Raw genomic sequence first — 20,546 nt, 5'->3', positions numbered from 1 at the left:
TTTCCTAAGATTTATTTATTCTCCCACCATCCCCCCACCTGCCTCTTGTGCTGTCTGCTCTCTGTCCATTCACTGCATTCTTCTGTGTCTGCTTGTCTTCTAGTTGTCTTTTTAGGAGGCACTGGAACTGATTCCGGGAACTTCTGACATGAAAGACAATCACCCAATCACCTGAGCCACCCCAGCTCCCTGGTATGTCCCTTATCTGTGTCTTTTTTGTTGGGTCAGCTTTTCTCAAAGGCCACCTTGCCTTTACAAGGAGGCCCCAGAAACTGAACCCAGGACCTCCTATATGGTACCTGGGAACCCTATCGCTTGAGCCACATGCACATCCCCATAGAATTCTTAAGAGAGCATTTTGGCCTCAAGGAAAGTTGAAAGTACTTGTGGAAGAAAGAGCACATGGTTCTTTTGTCAAATTTTTAAAATGCTTAAATTAACAAATGACATTTACATAATTAAAGCTTGAAAACACAGGGATGTAGACATCCCAGGCTCAAGAAATGATAATGTAGATGGGTGAGGGCAAAGTATATATGGAAAGTGTGAGTTGACCAGTCTGACTGGAATGGAGAAGACTGTTGGGAGAGTAAGATGAAAACTGAGATGAGGAATAGACCTTTGAACTTGGATTTTATCCTGTAGGCAACAAGGAATTGTTAGACCGGTAATACAGGTGGTGCTATGCCATAGCTAGATTACTTTCACAATCACTGGGAGGGCGAAGCAGATGTGGCTCAGGTGACTGAGCTCCCACCTACTACATGGGAGGTCCCGGTGCCTCCTAAAGAAGACAGCAAGCTGGTGATGGACAGGTATGGTAAGCTGACACAACAAGGTAATGCAACAAGAGACACAAGGAGAAAAACATAATGAGAGACACAAAAAAGCAGAAAACAGAGGTGGCTCAAGCAATTAAGCACCTCCCTCCCACACTGGAGGGTCCTGGGTTCAGTTCCTAGTACCTCCTAAACACAGCACACAGCAAGTGCAAACAAGGGGGTGGGGAGAAATTAATTAATTAAATCTTTTTAAAAAATCACTGGGAAGGCAGCAGGGCAAAGTAGAGGCAAATAAGTCAACATAGAGGTTAGTATCACTTATGTGGAGACAGTGGACTACAAAGCACCTGGGTATGCCATAGTTGAAAAATCAAATATATTTCAGAGCTTTTAGCAAGTAATGGTACTTGTTGGTGACCTGTACTTCAAAGGAGGAAAGGAAAATTATTATTTTTAAATTTTTAATGGGAAGGAACTCAAATTCTGGAGCACAGCTTCGTATGACATGGTCTTAGGAATACAAAGAAAAGCTGTGGATAATGTTATCAGAGCTTAACTTTAAGAGGCGGTTGCACTACAGCAGGCACTGGACAAAGACCTGGATTGGGGTGATGGCCAAAGCAATAATGAAAAGGATACAAGGTTATGTTAGGGGAAAAAAGCAACAGGACTTGGTTTGATTATATCAAGGGGTAAAGGAGAAATTCTAAGACTGAAGTTTTGAGTCTGGATAATGACATCAGTAATGGGAAGAAATTCATTAAAAAAATTTTTAAACCAGTAATCATTGGGCAGTTTAAAATAAGTCCTGCCTAAAATGACAACGTTTATAACTACATTTCTAACATTTAAATATTCTACGTGCTTTTTTAGGTACTAGGAAAAACTGATGGGTTCTCTATTTCAGTGGAAAAATCTACCTTAGAGATTGAGTACCTCTGTCTGGTGACCCTCTGGAATACTATCAAGTTGCTCGCACAATGCAAGATATTAGCCAGAACATTTCTAGAAGATAAAAGTTCCATTTCCAAGAAATTTAATGCCAGAGAAACAGTAAAAACAAGTACAAAAGAAACAAATATTAAATAAAAGATTTTGTTTTTATTTAAAATAAAATGGATTTATACAGTCTTTAAACCATGGATTACTGGACAATACTGATAATCCACCTTCCCTGGCACCCTTTTGGGCTATGTGAGCTTTTCTGTCTAGCACCAATGCAGATTATAACAGCACAACAGACTTGAACATGGCCAGTCCAGGCATTGGTTAAGGAAATTGTGGCAAATCATGACTATAATGAAGTCATTCTTAAGTTAGCCAATATTAAAATAGCATATAAGTAATTGATACCAAATCGATATTTATATCTTTTAAAAGCATTTAATGCAAAAATGCTATATCTAAGCCATTTGCTAGTTGTGAGTAGTTATTTAAAAACTGTACAATTTTACAAAATTTGTGTTTGTACATTAGTTACACAAAATCCACACTTCATAGACCTTTACTTCATATTTTAATGTAAAACTTGCATATTTTAGGCAGGAAGTGAATATGCTGGTGAATACTAAAAGTGTTGTAATACAATATGGTGTAGAAATAAAAACACAGACAACAGACATGCTTACTAAAGGACAAAAACAAACCAAGCATAACGGACTAACAGCATTTTTCTTCAAAGTCAAACAGTGACATATATCAAGGCTTCTTTTGCAGGGCTGATTTACATAGGGTGAAAAAAATTAAATGACTGCCAGGTGTATGATATTTTAAAACATAAGGTCAAATTAAACATACATTAAAACTTATGCATTAAACATGATAAATAAGACTTCATATAGTTTAAGCCCTGGATAGCTTTAAAATAGATGGCTTGAGTTTCTTATAGTTTGGCTGGCTTCAATCAGTTGTTTGTTCTGACTTGCCCACTACCTCAGTTTTCAATTTCTGGCCCTAAGGAATATGTGCCATATTTAACAGTCCATACATTGTTTCAATGATAGCAGATTAATAGTCGTGCTTGTTAGTGTACATATTAGCTGGTCTGGTAAGGCAAAAAATTTTTCATGATAAAATGATAAATTTCAAGCTTACTTTATTAAGCAGCATATAACAGCTTTTAAAGTTAAATATTGTTATGGCCATAGAGTTTCATTACACAGTATTTTATATTCACACCCAACCACTGGTAAGTTTGTAGAACATCTCTTCATCTAAACTCTCATTCTGGTCTTTTGCACGTGTTGAGAGAAATATATAGCCACCAATAAACTCATGAACCACTTTGCAATCTACTTCAGTACAAATGAAGGACAATCGTACTTCATCCGCAAACTCTACAGTGACCTGGAATAAAGACAAAGAACTATCAGTCCCAGTAAAACTCAAGCTGGGTGGGTCCAAACAAAGTTAGTTGTTTAAGGGCTAGCCTATCTCAAAATATTTGTTGAGCCTCAAATAATTACTCATTTTTAATCGTACACTATAATGCCTACCCTACTTTTAAGTCCAAAAGTATAATGCAAGTTTATAAGCCTCTCCCCACTCTCCACTCTACCTTGTAGTTTTCATATTCTGAAAAGGAAAAGTGAATGCAAGGGTCATTAAGTTCCCAAATGTCTCTGGTGATTCAATTAATGAAAACATCTCTTCAAGTCCTGGGGGAAAAACGACTTCCTGTATTTAATATTTACTTGAGATATTTAACCTTTAGGTGTCATGTTTGAATATTCCAGAAATATGAGATTCTCTGAAATGCTACAAGCCTAATATGATCCTAAAACAAAAGATCTGTAAAAGAACACATATTTTAAATGATACTCAAGTGTTCCAAGGCTAGGGGCAGGCTTAAGAGTCCAAAGGAGCTAAGTTTGAATCCTGACTGTTACTTATCAAGTGTATGCCCAGGGACAATGATCTCCTTTAGACCTTTAAATTTTAGTGCTCTCATTTCTAAAGTAGAGATAACCCATCTACCCCGCAAGTTTGGAGAGATAGTACAAATGTAAAATATCTAGTACCATGCCTGGCACAGAGTAGGCATTCAGTAAATAGTAGCTGCTGTTTTGAGTGGAAAGGATTTACTGATTATAGACAGGCAACCTTAAAATATCAAATTTTGTCCTTAGAATTTAAATAATTGGGCTAATTATGGAATAAGTTTAAATGAGAAAATGAATAAACTAATCCATATTCTGTATTTTAAGAGGTAAATGGGGTAGCAGATGTGGTTCCAGCGCTTGAGTTATCTGCTTCCCACATGGGAGGTTCCGGGTGTGGTCCCAGTGCCTTCTAAAGAAACAAGCAAGCAAGCAAATAAAAAAAAAAAACTCAAGGGAGCTGATGTGACTCTGGCTGAACATATGAGGTTCAATCTCTGGCCCTGGTACCTCGGAAAAAAAAAAAAAATTAATGGTTCAAAAAGTCTTCAGAATATATAGGCTATCTCATTAACTTACTAATTTCTTTTTACCAAAATGACTATACCATGTATTCAAGTAAATACCATGTATTCAAGTAATACTGTCACTGACTTACCATTTTTATTTCCCAGTTTACATTCCACTGTTTCATGTTGCTGAAACGCCATGTTTTAATTGCATCTCCTGTGCCGGCATCCATTCTAATCAATCTGTTGTATGCGATTCCAATAAGTTCTTCTTTTTTGCCCCCTTGAAACCTATTTTTTAAAAATTAACATTAAAAAACATGGTCTATTTTTTAATCAAGATGTGCTCTTATAAAATGTGCTATTCTTGTATGAGTAAAAGCAGAAATATAACTGGGTATACCATATTTTGAGTTTTTTATGAAAAAAACTACAAGCATAAAGACTACATTCCAACGGTTTTTAAATCTTACTGTAGACCAAATTTATTATTAATAGGCCTAAGTAGGAATATTTTTGAACTATTTAATTTCTAACTACAGAAAGTAGATGAAGTAAAAATCCACAGATTAAGTTTTACATACAGATACTATAGGTGCTTAGTAGAACTACTAACCTTGCAATAAAGTGTGTGATGCCAAATTCTGGTAAAGACTGCCAAGCTTGAATAAATCTCATCTTGGCTTCAATTAGACTCATCTGTGCTACATTTTGATGGGCCTCCAAGATTCTTGCCGTTATCTAAATATTAAACATAATCTTTACCATTAAGACATTATTCTTTCTTTCATGGTAGAATCAAGACAAAAATCAATGCACCCCACCCCAAATCAGGTACTGCAAGAGCTGGAATTAGAAAACAGCTTAAAGCTACATCATTTGGGAATTTTAATAGAGAAATGACTTTCAAAACAAACTTCCTGATTTATTTCTTCCTAATTTTAATTTCCATAAATTAAGGAACAAAATATACTATTATAAGTACATAACTGCCACTCTTGAGACATACTCCAGGTACACAACTTTATGGTACTAATCCTGGTATACATGATAGTTTTAAATTTAATGCCAAGATATATGATCAGGATGAGGAACTAGAATACAAGTTTCTAGCAGAAATGTTTGTTAGCAGCTCTGAAGTACTTGAAATAACCATAATAGTCTTTAAAAATTTCTAAAGGAATCACTGGAAAACAACTTCTTATTTAAATTATTTTCCCATTAGGAGGACTGCAGACATGTGGGATGGGGCAGGAGAGGACTAATTCTTGAGGGGAGGTTTTGGTGAGGGTTTTTAAATTTTCTTTTTTTTTTCTGGTAAATATGGAGAACTTACCAAGTCTCTTATATAGCCTGGCTGTAGATGGCAATGCGAAGAAAGAAAAAGAAAGCAGAAAGAAAAAAAATAAGGCAATCAGAAAAAATGGTAACAAAGCAAAGAAAAAGCTGCGGTAACCTACAAACCAAAATTCCAGCCAAAAACCATGCAAAAAAATTACTTCAGGTAGAAACCAAGCAAAGTAAATGCAAGCATGAAAATGAAAATGAGTAAGCAGCAATTACTTTCAACTCACATTATTTTAGAATATTAAGTGCACCTAAATTAAGGGTAGATACTTGCAGGAAGAAAATACAAAGAGCATAGATCTTTTTTTTTTTTTTTTTCCTTCATCCCCTTCATATACCCGTTCCTACTGGTTAGGGTAAAGCTAATTATTTTAGTTGCAAAACCAAAATTAATATCCAAAAGTCTTCAATTGTCTTCTCAGATTTAGGTGAGAGAATATAATTCATGCACTGACTTCTTTTCAGAAATAATTAGAAGTTGAGGGCATAAAATAAGTGCAATGACCATAGTACTACTTTATTTACACAAAAAAAGCAAACCTCTCAATTACCATATGCTTTTTGCATCCTTTTTCCTAGAAGGAAAAATAAAGAGATTCCATACACTACTCTAAGAACTATGGCTAAAAACATAAATCCATCTCAATTTGGATTAAGATATATAAAAACCTAGAACAACCCTTCTTGAAAACTTAAAAATCCAGTTTTACAGTCAAGCTCATTAAAAAATATCCATAGCAAGTTTAATTAACTTACTACATGTATAATCTTGGAGAATCAAAACAGATTAAATATAAACAAGATTTTATTGAGGAATCCAAAGGAAAACAATGCCCTTCTGCCTGGTGGGGATGAAGGACCCTGGGGCCCACATGTCTTCCTCTCAATTCCCACTGGACTCAGTTTAATAAACTGTTGAGCACTATGTCCAATGTGTCAGCACAATGCCTCACATACTGTAGCAACTCATTTCTGACTATCAGCATTTATTAGGTGCCAGGGCAATAGTACTAAGTCCCTACCCCTCTGGAAATATTTCTAAGTCTAGTTAAGGAATGCAGGATTAAAAAATAAAAGTGTACTAGACAAGATGCCAACACAGAAGACAGGCTCGAAGAATCCTCAAGTATGGACCACACACATACTGCCATCCTGTCAATTAAAGATGAGTAAAACACTGTCCCTGCCCTCTAGAGAATTTTTAGTTGTCTATCTGGGTCTAGAATTCCAAGATAGAAAACTGTAATTTCAAAGGCTTTTGGGAAAACCAATACTTATCGTTGACAACTAGATTAACATTTGGCAATCCTTAAAACCTTTAAGTTCTTTTTCCCTGATACCTGAAAGTAAAATGATAAAATTGCTAAGATTTGAAGTTCACTGCCTTTGAAGGCAAATGAATTCAATTTTAGAAAAAAGTTTATTTACAAATAACTTTAAAAAATGAAATTAGTACTTGATTCACTTTCCCTTTTTAACTTACAGTCTACATTCCACAAAGCTCCAAAGGGCAAAAAAGATAGCATTTCCTCCATTCCTTACTACACCCACATCATATGACCATAGGATAAACAAATTTCATGTAACTTACAAAACCTCTCTGAAATGTAAAGGCAAATTCTGTGTGACTAAAACTTCTGAATGTTTCCAGTGAAGTCATTTCAGACCCATATAACAAACTATATTTAAAATATATTAAGGAATTAGTGTTCTGGGTACTTCACTGGACCTTTTCAGGATGTTTTAAAATTATTCCTTAAAGATAAAAAAGAAGTACTCATTTTAAAGGTCTTCTCTCCCTTCCGAAAATGAAGCCTTTTCCTTTTATGGCATGATGTTTGGTGTGCAGAATACTGTGGGCCATCCCCAGTGAAATTCCCCTGCAAAGAACCTTTTATGCTGTACTGAAGAAACATTTTCCTAAATAGCAATCCTTTTATGGTATTAATTTCCAGGAAAGGAATTCTAAACACAGAGGACAAAAGCAGTGAATTTCAATGAAATAATTTACTAAACTTTTGTCACCCAATATAAATTCTGGCTAGGTCCTAATTGTTGATGTTATTGGAAAAAAGAAAAAAAGAAAAGACAATAATAAAATGTAGGCTATTTCTACCTTTGTAAACCTCATTTCCAAATTGGGAAAAAAATCCATTTAGACAGCAATAATAGGAATTATAGATTTTGTTGGAAAATGCAGCTATGTCTGATATCAGAGTTACTTAATTACGTAAGGAATAAAAATGGAATGAACTAAGGAACACAAAGCATTAAGACTTTATTCAATCACCTGAAATGTTTGAAAGAACATCCTGTTAAGAGTGATCTCTTCAAGCTTAGAATATATTCCCAACTACTACAATTCCACCTCAAAAAAAGATACATATATTTTGAAATAAGTGACCCATTTAAATTGACTCAAGGCTATTTATTTCCTATTTTATATTCTAACCATCTGATATGGAATTATGACTACGAATTAAAACTAAATTTTTAAAACTAAATTTTAAGAGGTAGAACTAAATATATGTACAAAATTACAAAACAAACCAGCACAAAACAGTAAATGAAGTAAAATGAATCAAGTACCTGCTTGTTCTTATACTTTTTGAGATAGCGAGGGGACACCAGACATTCAGGATTTATATCAGTTGTGATCTGCTCTGTTATTAACTGAGGATCTGGGTTCAAATGCTGCATCTTCAGAAAGGAAAGAATATTTTGAACTTCTAAATTGTAAGAACTGTCCGCCATGGTTTTGCCTTTGGAAGCCAATCTGCAGGCTGCCATCCAGTGTGCATACTGTTTTTCCTATGAAAAAAAAAAACTTATGCATGAAATGTATCCTATAATGAATATAAAATAATTAAGGATGACGGGTCAATACACTCAGGAAACCACGAAAATTCAGTTTATATTTTAATTGGAAACTTACACTGTCACAACGAAGCCAGATTTCATTCATGCCCTCTGCAACTGGAATCAGAAGTTTAATGTTAAATTTTTGGCCTGAAATGTTTACATCTGGAGTAACTTCACATCCTGTATGTATTGAAAAAAATTCAATAGTTAAAAAGTGATCAAATTTATTAAAAAATTTTTTTCTTTTTACTGTAACATATATACAATATAAAATACTTCATTTTAACCACTTTCAGGTACACAATTCAGTTTTACAATGTTGTGCTATCATTACCAAAACTTTTTCTATCACTCCAAACAGAAACTTTGTACCCACTAAACATTAACTTCCCTCACCCTACCCCTGGTAACCTGCATTCTAGTTTCTGATTAGAATTTGCTTATTCAAATTATTTCACATCTATGAGATCATTCAGTATTTGTCCTTTTGTGCCTGGCTTATTTCACTCAACATGATGTTTTCTTTTTTCTTTTTTTTTTTTTTAATTGACTTTGTAATAATATTACATTAAAAATATATATATGAGGTCCCATTCAACCCCACCCCCCCACCCCACCTCTCCCCCCGCCAGCAACACTCGTTCCCATCATCATGACACATCCATTGCATTTGGTAAGTACATCTTTGGGCACCTCTGCAGAGGTGCTCAACATGATGTTTTCAAGGTTATCCATGTTGTTGCACATGTCAGAACTTTATTCTTTTTTGTGGTTGAATAAGTCCATTGTGTGTGTGTGTGTACCACTTTGTTTATCCATTCATCTGTAGATGGGCACTTCTATTGCTTCTACCTTTTAGCAATTTTGAATAATGCAGTTATGAACACTGGTGAGCAGTTATGAATATCTGTTCAAGTCTCCTGCTTTCAATTCTTTTTGGTATATACCTAAGAAGTGGGATCACCAGGGTATATGGTAATTTTATACTTCACTTTCTGAAGAACTACCAAACTGTTCACAGCAGCTACGCCATTTTACACTCTCACCAGCAATACACAAGGAGTTCCTATTTCTCTGCATCCTGATCAGCACTTACTTTCCACTTAAAAAATAATATCACTGTACTGGGTGAGAGTGGTGTCCCATTGTGGTTTTTTTTTTAAAAAAAGATTTATTTACTTATTTAATTCCCCCCTCCCCCGGTTGTCTGTTCTTGGTGTCTATTTGCTGCGTCTTGTTTCTTTGTCCGCTTCTGTTGTCGTCAGTGGCACGGGAAGTGTGGGCGGCGCCATGCCTGGGCAGGCTGCACTTTCTTTCGCACTGGGCGGCTCTCCTTACGGGTGCACTCCTTGAGTGTGGGGCTCCCCTACGCGGGGGACACCCCTGCGTGGCACGGCACTCCTTGTACACATCAGCACTGCGCATGGGCCAGCTCCACACGGGTCAAGGAGGCCCGGGGTTTGAACCGCGGACCTCCCATGTGGTAGATGGACGCCCTAACCACTGGGCCAAGTCCGTTTCCCTCATTGTGGTTTTGATCTCCATTTTCCTAATGGCTAATGATATTGAGCATCTTTTTCCTGTGCTTATTATACATTTGTATATCTTCTAAGAAGTGTCTGTTCAAACTCTTTGCCCATTTTTAAATTGGGTTGTCTTTTTGTTGTTGAGTTGCAGAGTTTCTTTACAAATTCTGAATATTAAACTCTTATCAGATATGTGGTTCCCAAATATTTTCTCCCATTCTAAGGTTATTTTTTTTTAAATTTCATGATAAAGTCCTTTGCACAAATAATTTTGGTGAATTCTCATCTATCTTTTTTTTTTTTAATTTGTTGCTCATCCTTTGAGTGTAAAGCCTAAGAAACCATTGTCAAAAATAAGGCCCTTAAGATGCTTCCTTACATTTTCTTCTAGAAGTTTTATACTTCTGGTGGGTTTACTTCTGAACTCTAAATCTGATTCCATCAGTCAATTATGTCTGTCTTTTGTGCCAGTTCCACACTATTTTGATTACTGTAGCTTCGCAATAAGTTTTGAAACCAAGAAGTATGAGTCCTCCACTTTTGTTCTTCTACAAGACGGTTTTGGCTACCTGGAGCCTCTTGCTGCAAATTCCATTTGAATTTGATAATTAGCCTTTTCATATCTGTAAAGAAGGAATATGGCTGGGATTGTGTTCAATCTATAATTTGCTTTGGGTAGTACTAACATCTTAACATTTTTAAGTGTTCCAATCAATGAACAAGAGATTTCTTTCCATTTATTTAGGTATTCTGAGATTTTATCAATGTTCTGCAGGATTCCACGTACAAGTCCTTTACGTCCTTGATTATTTATTTCTTTACTTATTTTGAGGCAAAGCAAAGGCTTTGCAAGACCTGATACAGAGGAAAGGCATACAGTCTGCCCTTATAATTGAAAAAAAAAATGTGGCCCTTAAAATTCACACAGCTTGGTTGACTGAGAGAAGGAAAAGTGTCTTATTAAAAGTTAACAGGAGGGAAGCGGATTTGGCTCAACTGATAAGAGCATCCGCCTACCACATGGGAGGTCCAGGGTTCAAACCCAGGGCCTACTGACCCATGTGGTGAGCTGGCCCATGCACAGTGCTGATGCGTGCAAGGAGTGCCCTGGGTGTCCCCCACGTAGGGGAGCCCCACATGCAAGGAGTGCGCCCCGTAAGGAGGGTCACCCCACGAGAAAAAAGCGCAGGGTGCCCAGGAATGGTGACGCACACACAGAGAGCTGATGCAGCAAGATGACACAACTGAAAGAGACAAAGATTCCCGGTGCCGCTGACAAGGGTACAAGCGGACACAAAAGACGACACAGTGAATGGACACAGAGAACAGACAACGGGGGTGGGGGGTGGGGTGGGGTGTCGGGGAGGGGAAAGAAACTGAAAAAAAAATAATAATAAATAAATCTTAAAGGGAACAGGAGCTCCTGATCTAATTGGTGGGTCTATGGCACATGCCTCTTTCCATAATCGAACACTTATTATAAACAATATTCATACTTACAAAGTAGTTACCATTTGCACAAAAATCTTTTATTTATAGATATGACTCAGTTCATAAGTTAACTTTATCCAAAATATTTTTAAAACATCTGCTAAAGAAGGTAATAATATATATTTATATACTGGGGAAGCCACTCTGAAAATAACAATAGAGAGCTCAGAATTCCACTTTATAGGCAAGTTTTCAGGAATACATATATGTATAAGTTGTAAGAATCTGTAATCAGCACTATTAAAGCATTAATTGGTGGCTTTACAGAAGAGAAAACAGATTTATTGACCATATACCTACTTAAATAATGGGGTATTTAAGTTGGCGTAAGAAAGTAGTAACCAGTGGTGGCAAAGAACTCTGCAGTCAAACAGATTTGGTTTTAGACCTTTTTCTACCACTTAATAGCTATGGGAAATTTATTTAATTTTTCTAAGATCCAATTTCCTGACCTTGAAATCTACCTCATAGGGATGTTATAAAGATAAATAAGATAATGAACATGTCAAAGCTTCCTAAAAAGGTATTCTAAATTGTCTGTGCTTAGGTTCATGTCACACCTCTATGTCTTGAGGTAATCCAGTAGGCTGTATAAGGAAATCTTAAACTAGTAAAATTGTTTGCTGTGCCTAGCTCATTGTACTGGAGCAACTTCTTCTAGCACAGAATGTAAAAGAACAAAGATAATAAAATCCACATATTTATCACTTAGAAAGAACGGATATCCAAATTGTCATTTTCCCCCTTCATGTAAATGTCTTAAGAAGTAAATAAAGGCAATAGAATATAAAGGTGAGGCCCTCTTTGTTCTCCTCTCCAGAAACAACTTCTAGGATGTTCAATTTGGTGGATTCTCCCCACCCCCTTTTTAAAATTAATACTAATCCTATAAAAAAGTCTCTTTGTAAAGGAAAACTAAAACGAGAGACAAAGGTGGGTGGTAACTCAGGTACTAGGAGAGGCCTAGAAGCAAATCATGGCCAACGTTCACTCCAGGCCATTTCACCTAGTACTTTGATAGCAACATGCTTGACTTTGTTGTTACCCAATTATTATACCTCCCAATTGTTAAATGCAATCACAGTCAGCAATTTCCCTTGCTCTCTTCAAACTCCTGCCTTTTTCCCATCAGGAATGTTTTTACTACCCACCCCTCCCCCCCCAGCTTGGATCCTTGTAACAGATAATCATCTCCAACTTCCTAGATTCACGGTTTTTGCATTATACCCACTTAGCAAAACCTCAGCCCTAGTTCAGTACAACCATTCATCTTCTATATTCAGAGTGCTGAGTACTGCCGAGAAGGGAATCACAGAACATCATGACCAGAGAGGTTTCACTAAAGTTCATGGATACCAGCTTCAACCTGGCCCTCAACACTGGCAATCTTTCTGTGACACAGATTTTTATCAAAAATGTCTACTTCAAATCTCAAACCTCCTCCTGTTGCTTACTTTCAGGAGACAATCTCACCTATTAAGTTTCTCAAAGAAAACGAAAGCCATCAGAAATGAAGTTGCTCAGCTTCCTGCCACTATCCCAGAGAAGCCAAGTTACTCTCATTTCCACTCAGTGGAAGAGGTATCTCTCGTCCTACGGGGTCTGCTATCTAAGTGGGCTCTAAGTCTACCGACCATCTCAGAAACCTTGTTCCATCAAGGAAATCCACTCTACATTTCTCTCTCTCTGTCATTTTTCTATCAACATTTAACTTCCTTGAGTCTTTTCCATCTTAAATACAAAACACTACTCTTTCTTGTTATTGCGCTCTTTCCCCCTCCTCTTCAGAGACAAGGTTCATTAAAAAGTCCTTGTTTCGTATTTCTCAATTACTGTACTTTAGATTTCATACTCAAACCCCACTGACATCTATCAAACCCTGTCCTCCTCAAGGTCACTCCGTGTGGCTATATTCTGTGGAGGCTTTGCTTTCTTTACACTATCATACCTCTCTGTATCATGTCCTTTTTGAAAATGTTACCTTAGCATCCATCATACCTCATTTCCATGGTCGTCCTACATATTTTGTTTTTTTCCTTTGCAAGCTCTTCTTCCTCTTACCTGCTCTGTCCCTTAAACACAGGTGATCTACAGGTTTCTGTTCCTGGGCTTCTCTCATTTACAGACAACCATTTCAATGGTGGCATTTACCATTAATACTAAAATTGCCACCATATAATATCTAGCTGATCCAATGGCCTATATGTGATCTTCAAATAGATATCCCTGAACGATCCTGTCATTTTTGTGCTAATAACTCTTCAGTGGGACTTTACTGCTGCCAGTTCAAAAAACAATCTCCTTAATATTGTCTTTATCATCTAACTCTTCCCAATTTCTTCTGCGATTATCTCTCATATTAGCAGGAATCAGATCAAAAGCTAGTAAGGAAATATTCATCCTCACCTTTAAGTAATTTTCCAGCAGCTTGAAAGCCCTGCAGTTCCTGACATTTTCTCCAGGCATTTTAGTCTACCAGTTTCTTTGACAGGAATGTTCTTTTACCAACTCTCATTCTTTCATCCACAGATCTCAATTTCCCTCCTTAGGATCTCAACTCAGACATAATTTCCCCCAAAGAAGTCTCTCCTGATGCCCTCCACCTTCAAGGAAGACTTATTCTTCAGCAACTCTGACCCTTGCTCCTTTGGCTCCAGTACTCATTACTTTATTACCAAGAACTATAATTCTCCCCCACATGCTCTATATCTTAAGAGACAGGAGTGTAACTTGTTCTTCCTTGTGTGTCTAGTAAGATAGGTCATAGCCCACAGAAAGATTTCAATTATCGATATTTCCTGAATTAAATTTTTAAAATCTTTGCATTTTAGATCTCTAAGGAGCTGCAGCAGTTTGATATGGTTATGAATTCCAAAAACAGATATTGGATTATGTTTATAATCTGGTCTGTACATGGGCATGATTAAGTGATGATTAGGGCTTTGATTGAGCCATGTCATCAGGGGATTGAGTGCCTGCCCCTTGGTGGGTAGGGACTCACAGATAAAAGGCATGGCAAAGGACAGAGTTGAGGTTTTTGATGCTGGAGTTTGATAATAAAGCGTTAAGCTGGAATCCCAGGAAGTAAGCTTACAGAGGAAACAGAAGCAAGCCCTGGGAAGAGAGGAACCCCGAACCTAGAGAGAGGCAAGACCCTGGAAGGGAAGAACCCAGGAAGCCTGAACCCTCGCAGATGTCGGCAGCCATCTTACTCCAACATGTGAAAATAGACTTTGATGAGGGAAGTAACTTAGCTTATGACCTGGTATCTGTAAGCTTCTACCCCAGATAAACACCCTTTATAAAAACCAATCAATTTCTGGTATTTTGTATCAGCACACCTTTGGCTGATAATACAGGGGCCTTAATATCTTGTCCAACATTCTCATTTCTCAAAGAATGATGAGGCCCAGAAATGTTACCTGTCTGAAACCACAAGTCTTGTTCAGCAGCAGAGCACAATCCAGGCCATTTGATTCCTATTCTACTATTATCTTCATCAGTGTGATGTGTTGGGAAGTACTCCTCTGGGAGGATTTGAGAGAGATGGCATGAAAACTGTTTACAAGTTTATCACCTCATATCACAACTTGGCTTCTCAATCATAAAGGGAGATTAAGGATAAATCAGGGGCCAGAAGATAAATCTAACCTTTAAGTCAAGAGGAGGCTGCCTAAGCTAATCATGGGTGCTTAGAAGGGAAGCAGAAAGAAAGGTATAACTGATACGAAAAGAAATAAATAATGGCAGACACACAAAAGTTAAATTTATGTGACTCAGGGAGACAGTGAACCTGATTAAATACTTCAGGAAAAATTACAGAATTCTAATACATGGGAATAGAAATCTTCTACTCAGGACTGAAGTTCTCCAATTTATGAAATGTAGATAACTGAAAAGCAACAGTTTGATAATCACTTAGCAGAGCTGATGTATAAGGGTAGAGATTTTTAAAGTTCATTTCTTGAAATGAACTTTAAAAAGCCTAATGTGCATGTAGTAAGATCAGAAAAAGTATCTCAGGGTATTTTAAGTGATAAATGAAATTATTTGGAGAATCATTTTAGTGAAATGAATCAGGGGCCCTTTTCTTTGGTGCTTTTGTCCAAACGTAACTATTTTTAGTTAGAAAGGCAAATTGCTTTACGTACAATAATATATGTACATGCAAAATTTACTTCAAGGAGAGATGGGTTGAGCTCCTAGGAATGACTCCCAGAACACTACCTCAAAACTGACATGACAAGGGAGCTGTAGCCCCAGAGACTCTTCAAACAACTACCAAAAACTGGGAGAACCATCTTCCTCAAAAATAGGTTTGCAGTAAGTGGGTGAGGGTTGAATCAAGAAAACAATGCTTTAAAAGTGGTGGGACAGGGAAGCAGATGTGGTTCAAGCGATTGAGCTACTGCATGGCAGGTCCTGGGTTTGGTTCCTGGTGTCTCCTGGAGAAGACAAGCAAGAAAGACAGCTGGTGTGGCAAGCTGATGCAACAAGCTGATGCAACTAAGGAGACATAGAGGAAACTCAATGAGAAAGACAACAAAGCATGGAGTGGAGGTGGCTCAAGCAACTGAGTGCCTCCTCCCCACATGGGAGGCCCCAGGTTTGGTTCCTGGCGCCTCCTTAAGAAAAGATGGCCAGATAAAGAGAGTATACAGCAAATGGACACAGAGCAGAGAGCGAGCACAAGCAACAAGGGAGGGGGAGGAATAAATAAATCTTAAAAAAAAAAAAAGGAGAAACCTGTGGTGCCAGCCTGCACTGCTATTGGAGCCCCTGATTCTGTTCCTGAGGGGGCAGAGTAGCCCCCATGCATACACTGGGGTGCCTGTATGTCCACACCAATCTATCAAGAGACAAAGCGATCCACTGAACTAGGAAACATACCTGGCACCCTCTCAGAACATGCCCTGCTGGCGGAGACAGTTTGTAGACAGAAAACAAAATATAAGAAACAAGTCTTGGTGGCCTGGGGTGAAGAATTTAAGTCATAAAAGAAAGCACCCATAGGGAACAAAGTATATTTCATTGGAAGTAAAGGGACATTCAAATACTTGAGAATGGGGAATTCCCAAAGCCAAGAGAAAGCACAAACCTTAGGCTCAGGACCAAAAAAAAAAAAATGGAGGACCTTGCACTTCACACATTTGCCTCAGGCTGATCTTCTAAACAGGAGAATTAAACTCTGACAAGAAAGCACAAGCCAACAGCAGAGTCAATTTGCAAAGATTATAGAAGGTGTTTTTTGCTTTGGTTTATTTTTGTTAGCTCTTGGCACTCAAGGAAATCTGTCTTATCACTAGATGGACACAAACTTAAGGAACAGACAGCTCAGGGACTACCACAGTTAATACTTAAAAATATTAAAATGCAGTGTGCAACAAAATATTACAAGACAAAGAGGAAATTATGCCCCATCCAAAGGAATAAGATAAAAATTCAGAGACCATCAATGAAGAATATCTGATTTTGGGCATCCAGACAAAAAATTTTAAAAAATGATACTCAAAATGCTCAAGGAGATAAAGGAAAACACAGAGAAAGAACTAAAGGATATCAGGAAACAATGAGTGAGCAATATGAGAATCTCAATAAAGAGAGAAATTTTTGAGAGGAACCAAGCATACAGGAGTTGAAAATCAAAATAACTGAAAATTCCCAGGAGGGTTTCAATAGCAGCTTGGACCTGGCAGAAGAACCAGTGAATCTGAAAAAAAGACAACTGAAATTAATTCAGGGTGAGAAGCAGAAAGAACAAAAAATTTTAAAAAGCAAGAAGAGCCTAAGATAAACCTGTGCAATACCATCAAGACAGTCTCAAAAGGAGAGAAGAGACAGGGATAGATTAATATTCAAAGAAATGATGATAGAAAACTTCCCAAATTTAAGGAAAGCTATGAATATGCACATTCAAGAAGCACAATGAATCTCCAGCAGTATAAACTTGGAGAGAACCACATCCAGATACATGGTAGTCAAACTGCTGAATAAGGACTAGGGGAGAGCTCTGAAAAGCTACAAGAGTGAAACAAAGTGTTATGTACAAGGGAAGGCCAATAAAATTAAGTGCAGATTTCTCGTCAGGAACCATGGAGGGAAGAATGCAGTGGGACAAATTATTTAAGTGCTGAAAGAACTGCCAACCAAGAATTTTGTATTCAGCAAGACTGTCTTTCAAAATCTAGGGAAAGGGAAGCTGAAGTGGCTCAACTGATAAAAGAATGTCCACTTACCATATGGGAGGCCCAGGGTTCAAACCCAGGGCCTCCTGACTCATGTGGTAAGCTGGCCCACGCACAGTGCAGCCATGAGCAAGGAGTGCCGTGCCACATAGGGGCGTCTCGGCATAGGGAAGCCCCCCACACAAGGAGTGCACCCCACATGAAAAAAGCACAGCCCTCCCAGAAGTGGCGCTGCACACAAGGAAAGCTGACATAGCAAGGTGACGCAACAAAAAGGAGATGCAGTTTCCCAGTGCCGCTGGGACGCAGAAGAACACACAGCAAAACGGACACAGAGAGCAGACAACAGGGGGGAAGGGGAGAGAAATAAATTTAAAATCTTAAAAAAAGAGGAAAAGTAATACAAGAAATTGTAAAACCATCCATACTTCTTATCACTTTATCCTGTACTGCCTTGCCTTGACCAGTGCAGTGTAAGACAAAATATGACTTGAAAATGAGGGAGAACAATTATTAATACAATATGAAAAAAACAAAAAAGCACACAAAACCTAGGGAAGTATTAAGACATTCCCAGATAAACAAAAGCTGAGAGACATGATGCCCACTACACTTGCCTTACAAACAATGATAAAGGAAGCTGTTCAGGCTGCAAGGAAGAGACACCAATCAACTGAAGTGGCATAAAGATATGTGTGCCAGCAAAGGTTGCCATATGGATAATTATAAATACCAGTGATACTATATTGTATATTTTGTGCTATTTATCTCTGCTTTTTACTTATTACATGTCCTAAGATACAAATGTATAAAAATAACAATAAGTCTATGGTTTTAGAGATATAATGTATAAAGATATAATTTGTAACAAGTAAAACAAAAAGGTGGGGGTGGGCAGAGAGGTATGGTAATATAAAAAATTTGTATATACTAATGAAGCTAAGTTAGTATTAAATCAAACATGATTGTTCTATATTTAGAAGGTTAAATTTTAGCCCCATGGTAACCATAAAGAAAATACATGAAATATATAGAGAGAAAAAATAAAGGAGTCAAAACAGTACAAAACAAAAATATCAAGTAAATATGGAAGTAGGCATTAATGGAAGAACTCAGGGTCAAAAAACATATGACTTACAAAGATTAAATAGCAAAATAGCAGAAGAAAGTGTCCTGCATTAGCAGTACATTTTTTTTCCCTCTGAGGTGCCAGGGATTGAACCTGGGACCTCAGTATGTGGGAAGCCAGTGTTCAACCACTGAGCCACATCAGCTCTCCTGAGATGTTTTTGTTTGTTTGTTTGCTTGTTTCTTTTTGTTTTTAGGAGGCACTGGGATGAAACACAGGACCTCCCATGTGGGAAGCAGGCACTTAACCACTTGAGCCACATCCGCTCCTCACTAGTTATTTTAAAAGTAAATACCACCCCCCCACACCCGTCAAAAGGCAAATGGATTAAAAAAAACACAAAAAACATGATCACCTGTAGGTTCTATATAAGAGATTTACCTTAAATTCAAAGACACAAGTTGGCTGAAAGTGAAAGGATAAGAAAAAATATACCATGCCCGTACTAACCAAGAGAGCTGGGGAAGCTATATTACTATCCAATAAAATAGACTTTAAGAGTAAAGAAACTTAAAAAAAAAATTCTCCCAGCAAAGGGAACTTTATTTAGTATTCACCAATAGATATTCCACCATCAACGCTGGTCATGCCAAAACTTTGCTTACCTCTTAGGTTCATTTGATGAGCTGGTGTGCCACTGGATTCTTCTCTGCTCTTATAGCAAGAAATAGATGTATCTTTAAAGGTACACCAATATTGCTTGTAACCTTTTAGAGTCAGCTTTTTTGGCCTAAGTGTCAAATAGAATTAAAAGAAAAACCACTTTTAAAGTAACTTTATCAACACTTTCTCAGCAGTAAAGTTTCATAGTATTAAAAGTCTAGGGCCAAGGTATACATATGCTGAAACCAGTGCCTTTTGGCGAGCGTCTTATATTCAGTATTGCTGTCCCTCTCTCCTCAATCAATCTACTCAGGAAGATTACACAGGGAAGAGATGGAGGAGAAAGGAGTAGGGCCAATATTCCAGTATTTATCAGCTGTATTCATCTCATCTATTACAAGCAGGTCATATGGAAATGACAGGAAAAGAAAAGCAAATGTCAGTATCTGAAGTTTCCTGGGCCTCATAATTACCTACACTTCATGGGTGTGCTGTAATACAGGTTGCCTTTGGAGCCTCTATGAAGAACTAAGTTTACTTAGCATGACAGGACGTGCTTATCTCTCTCAGGGATATATTTCAATGATGACATTAACTTGCTACACCAGTGTCAAATGTAGCAGAAGTGGAGGCAGAATCACCAGTGGATAAGGAAAGGTAGAAGTAGGTGAAAAAGGAATATAAAAAGGGAAGGAAAAGGAGATTGGGCAGTGGCATCTGAAATCTTCCCTTGTCTCAGAAATGCTACATATTTGAGCTGTTAAATATTCATCATATACTCAGCTACAGTAAATGATTTATTCCCTAATGGCTTTAAATTTTATACAGTAGAAAAAGTGTATTTCACAATGCCTACTTTCCATCTCCCTGTTTCAATGCTCTGCTCTCTTGATTCTGCAGAACATGACTAGATTGTTTAAAAGTCTCAAGATATACTGGAACCTTAATGCAAAATATCCCATGAACAAATGAAAAGAATTTAACAGAATCTGGTGCTCTGAACAAAAGAATAACCAGTTTACATACTGCTTTCACCTGAGGACCTAGAGGAAGCTTTAGACTGACATGCTACTACTGTATTACTATGTTTCAGTATCTATATGAATGAAATCCAGGTTTCACAATCTTTCTTTTTTTTTAAAATTTATCAAATCAAACAACTTAGAATAATACCATTTTAATTTGGTAAGGATTTTAGTTTCTCTGATTAGAAATTAGTATATCTAATTGGTA

General features: G+C 37.3%; 1 protein-coding gene across 9 annotated transcripts in view; it reads right to left on the bottom strand.

The window, feature by feature from the left end:
* Positions 1–1,863: 1,863 nt before the first annotated feature.
* Positions 1,864–20,546, bottom strand: part of FERMT2 (FERM domain containing kindlin 2) — a 100,791-nt gene continuing 82,108 nt past the window's right edge. For 4 of the 9 annotated variants that reach the window (XM_058293416.2, XM_012518664.4, XM_012518663.4 and 1 more), the window contains 8 exons: positions 19,316–19,440; positions 8,453–8,559; positions 8,107–8,328; positions 6,069–6,092; positions 5,507–5,527; positions 4,787–4,911; positions 4,320–4,461; positions 2,861–3,128 (listed from right to left, as the gene is read on the bottom strand). In XM_058293416.2, the coding sequence (XP_058149399.1) occupies positions 2,955–3,128; positions 4,320–4,461; positions 4,787–4,911; positions 5,507–5,527; positions 6,069–6,092; positions 8,107–8,328; positions 8,453–8,559; positions 19,316–19,440 (940 nt within the window). In that variant the 3' untranslated portion in view covers positions 2,861–2,954. Of the gene's footprint in view, positions 3,129–4,319; positions 4,462–4,786; positions 4,912–5,506; positions 5,528–6,068; positions 6,093–8,106; positions 8,329–8,452; positions 8,560–19,315; positions 19,441–20,546 lie in introns of all 9 variants that reach the window. The other 5 variants (XM_058293418.2, XM_004449334.5, XM_004449336.5 and 2 more) reach the window with 3 other exon arrangements.

This window comes from Dasypus novemcinctus, chromosome 3 (genome assembly GCF_030445035.2).
Source record: "Dasypus novemcinctus isolate mDasNov1 chromosome 3, mDasNov1.1.hap2, whole genome shotgun sequence".
Lineage (NCBI taxonomy): Eukaryota > Metazoa > Chordata > Mammalia > Cingulata > Dasypodidae > Dasypus > Dasypus novemcinctus.
The sequence above is the reverse complement of the archived record's forward strand: the minus strand, read 5'-3'. Positions and strand labels throughout refer to the sequence as shown.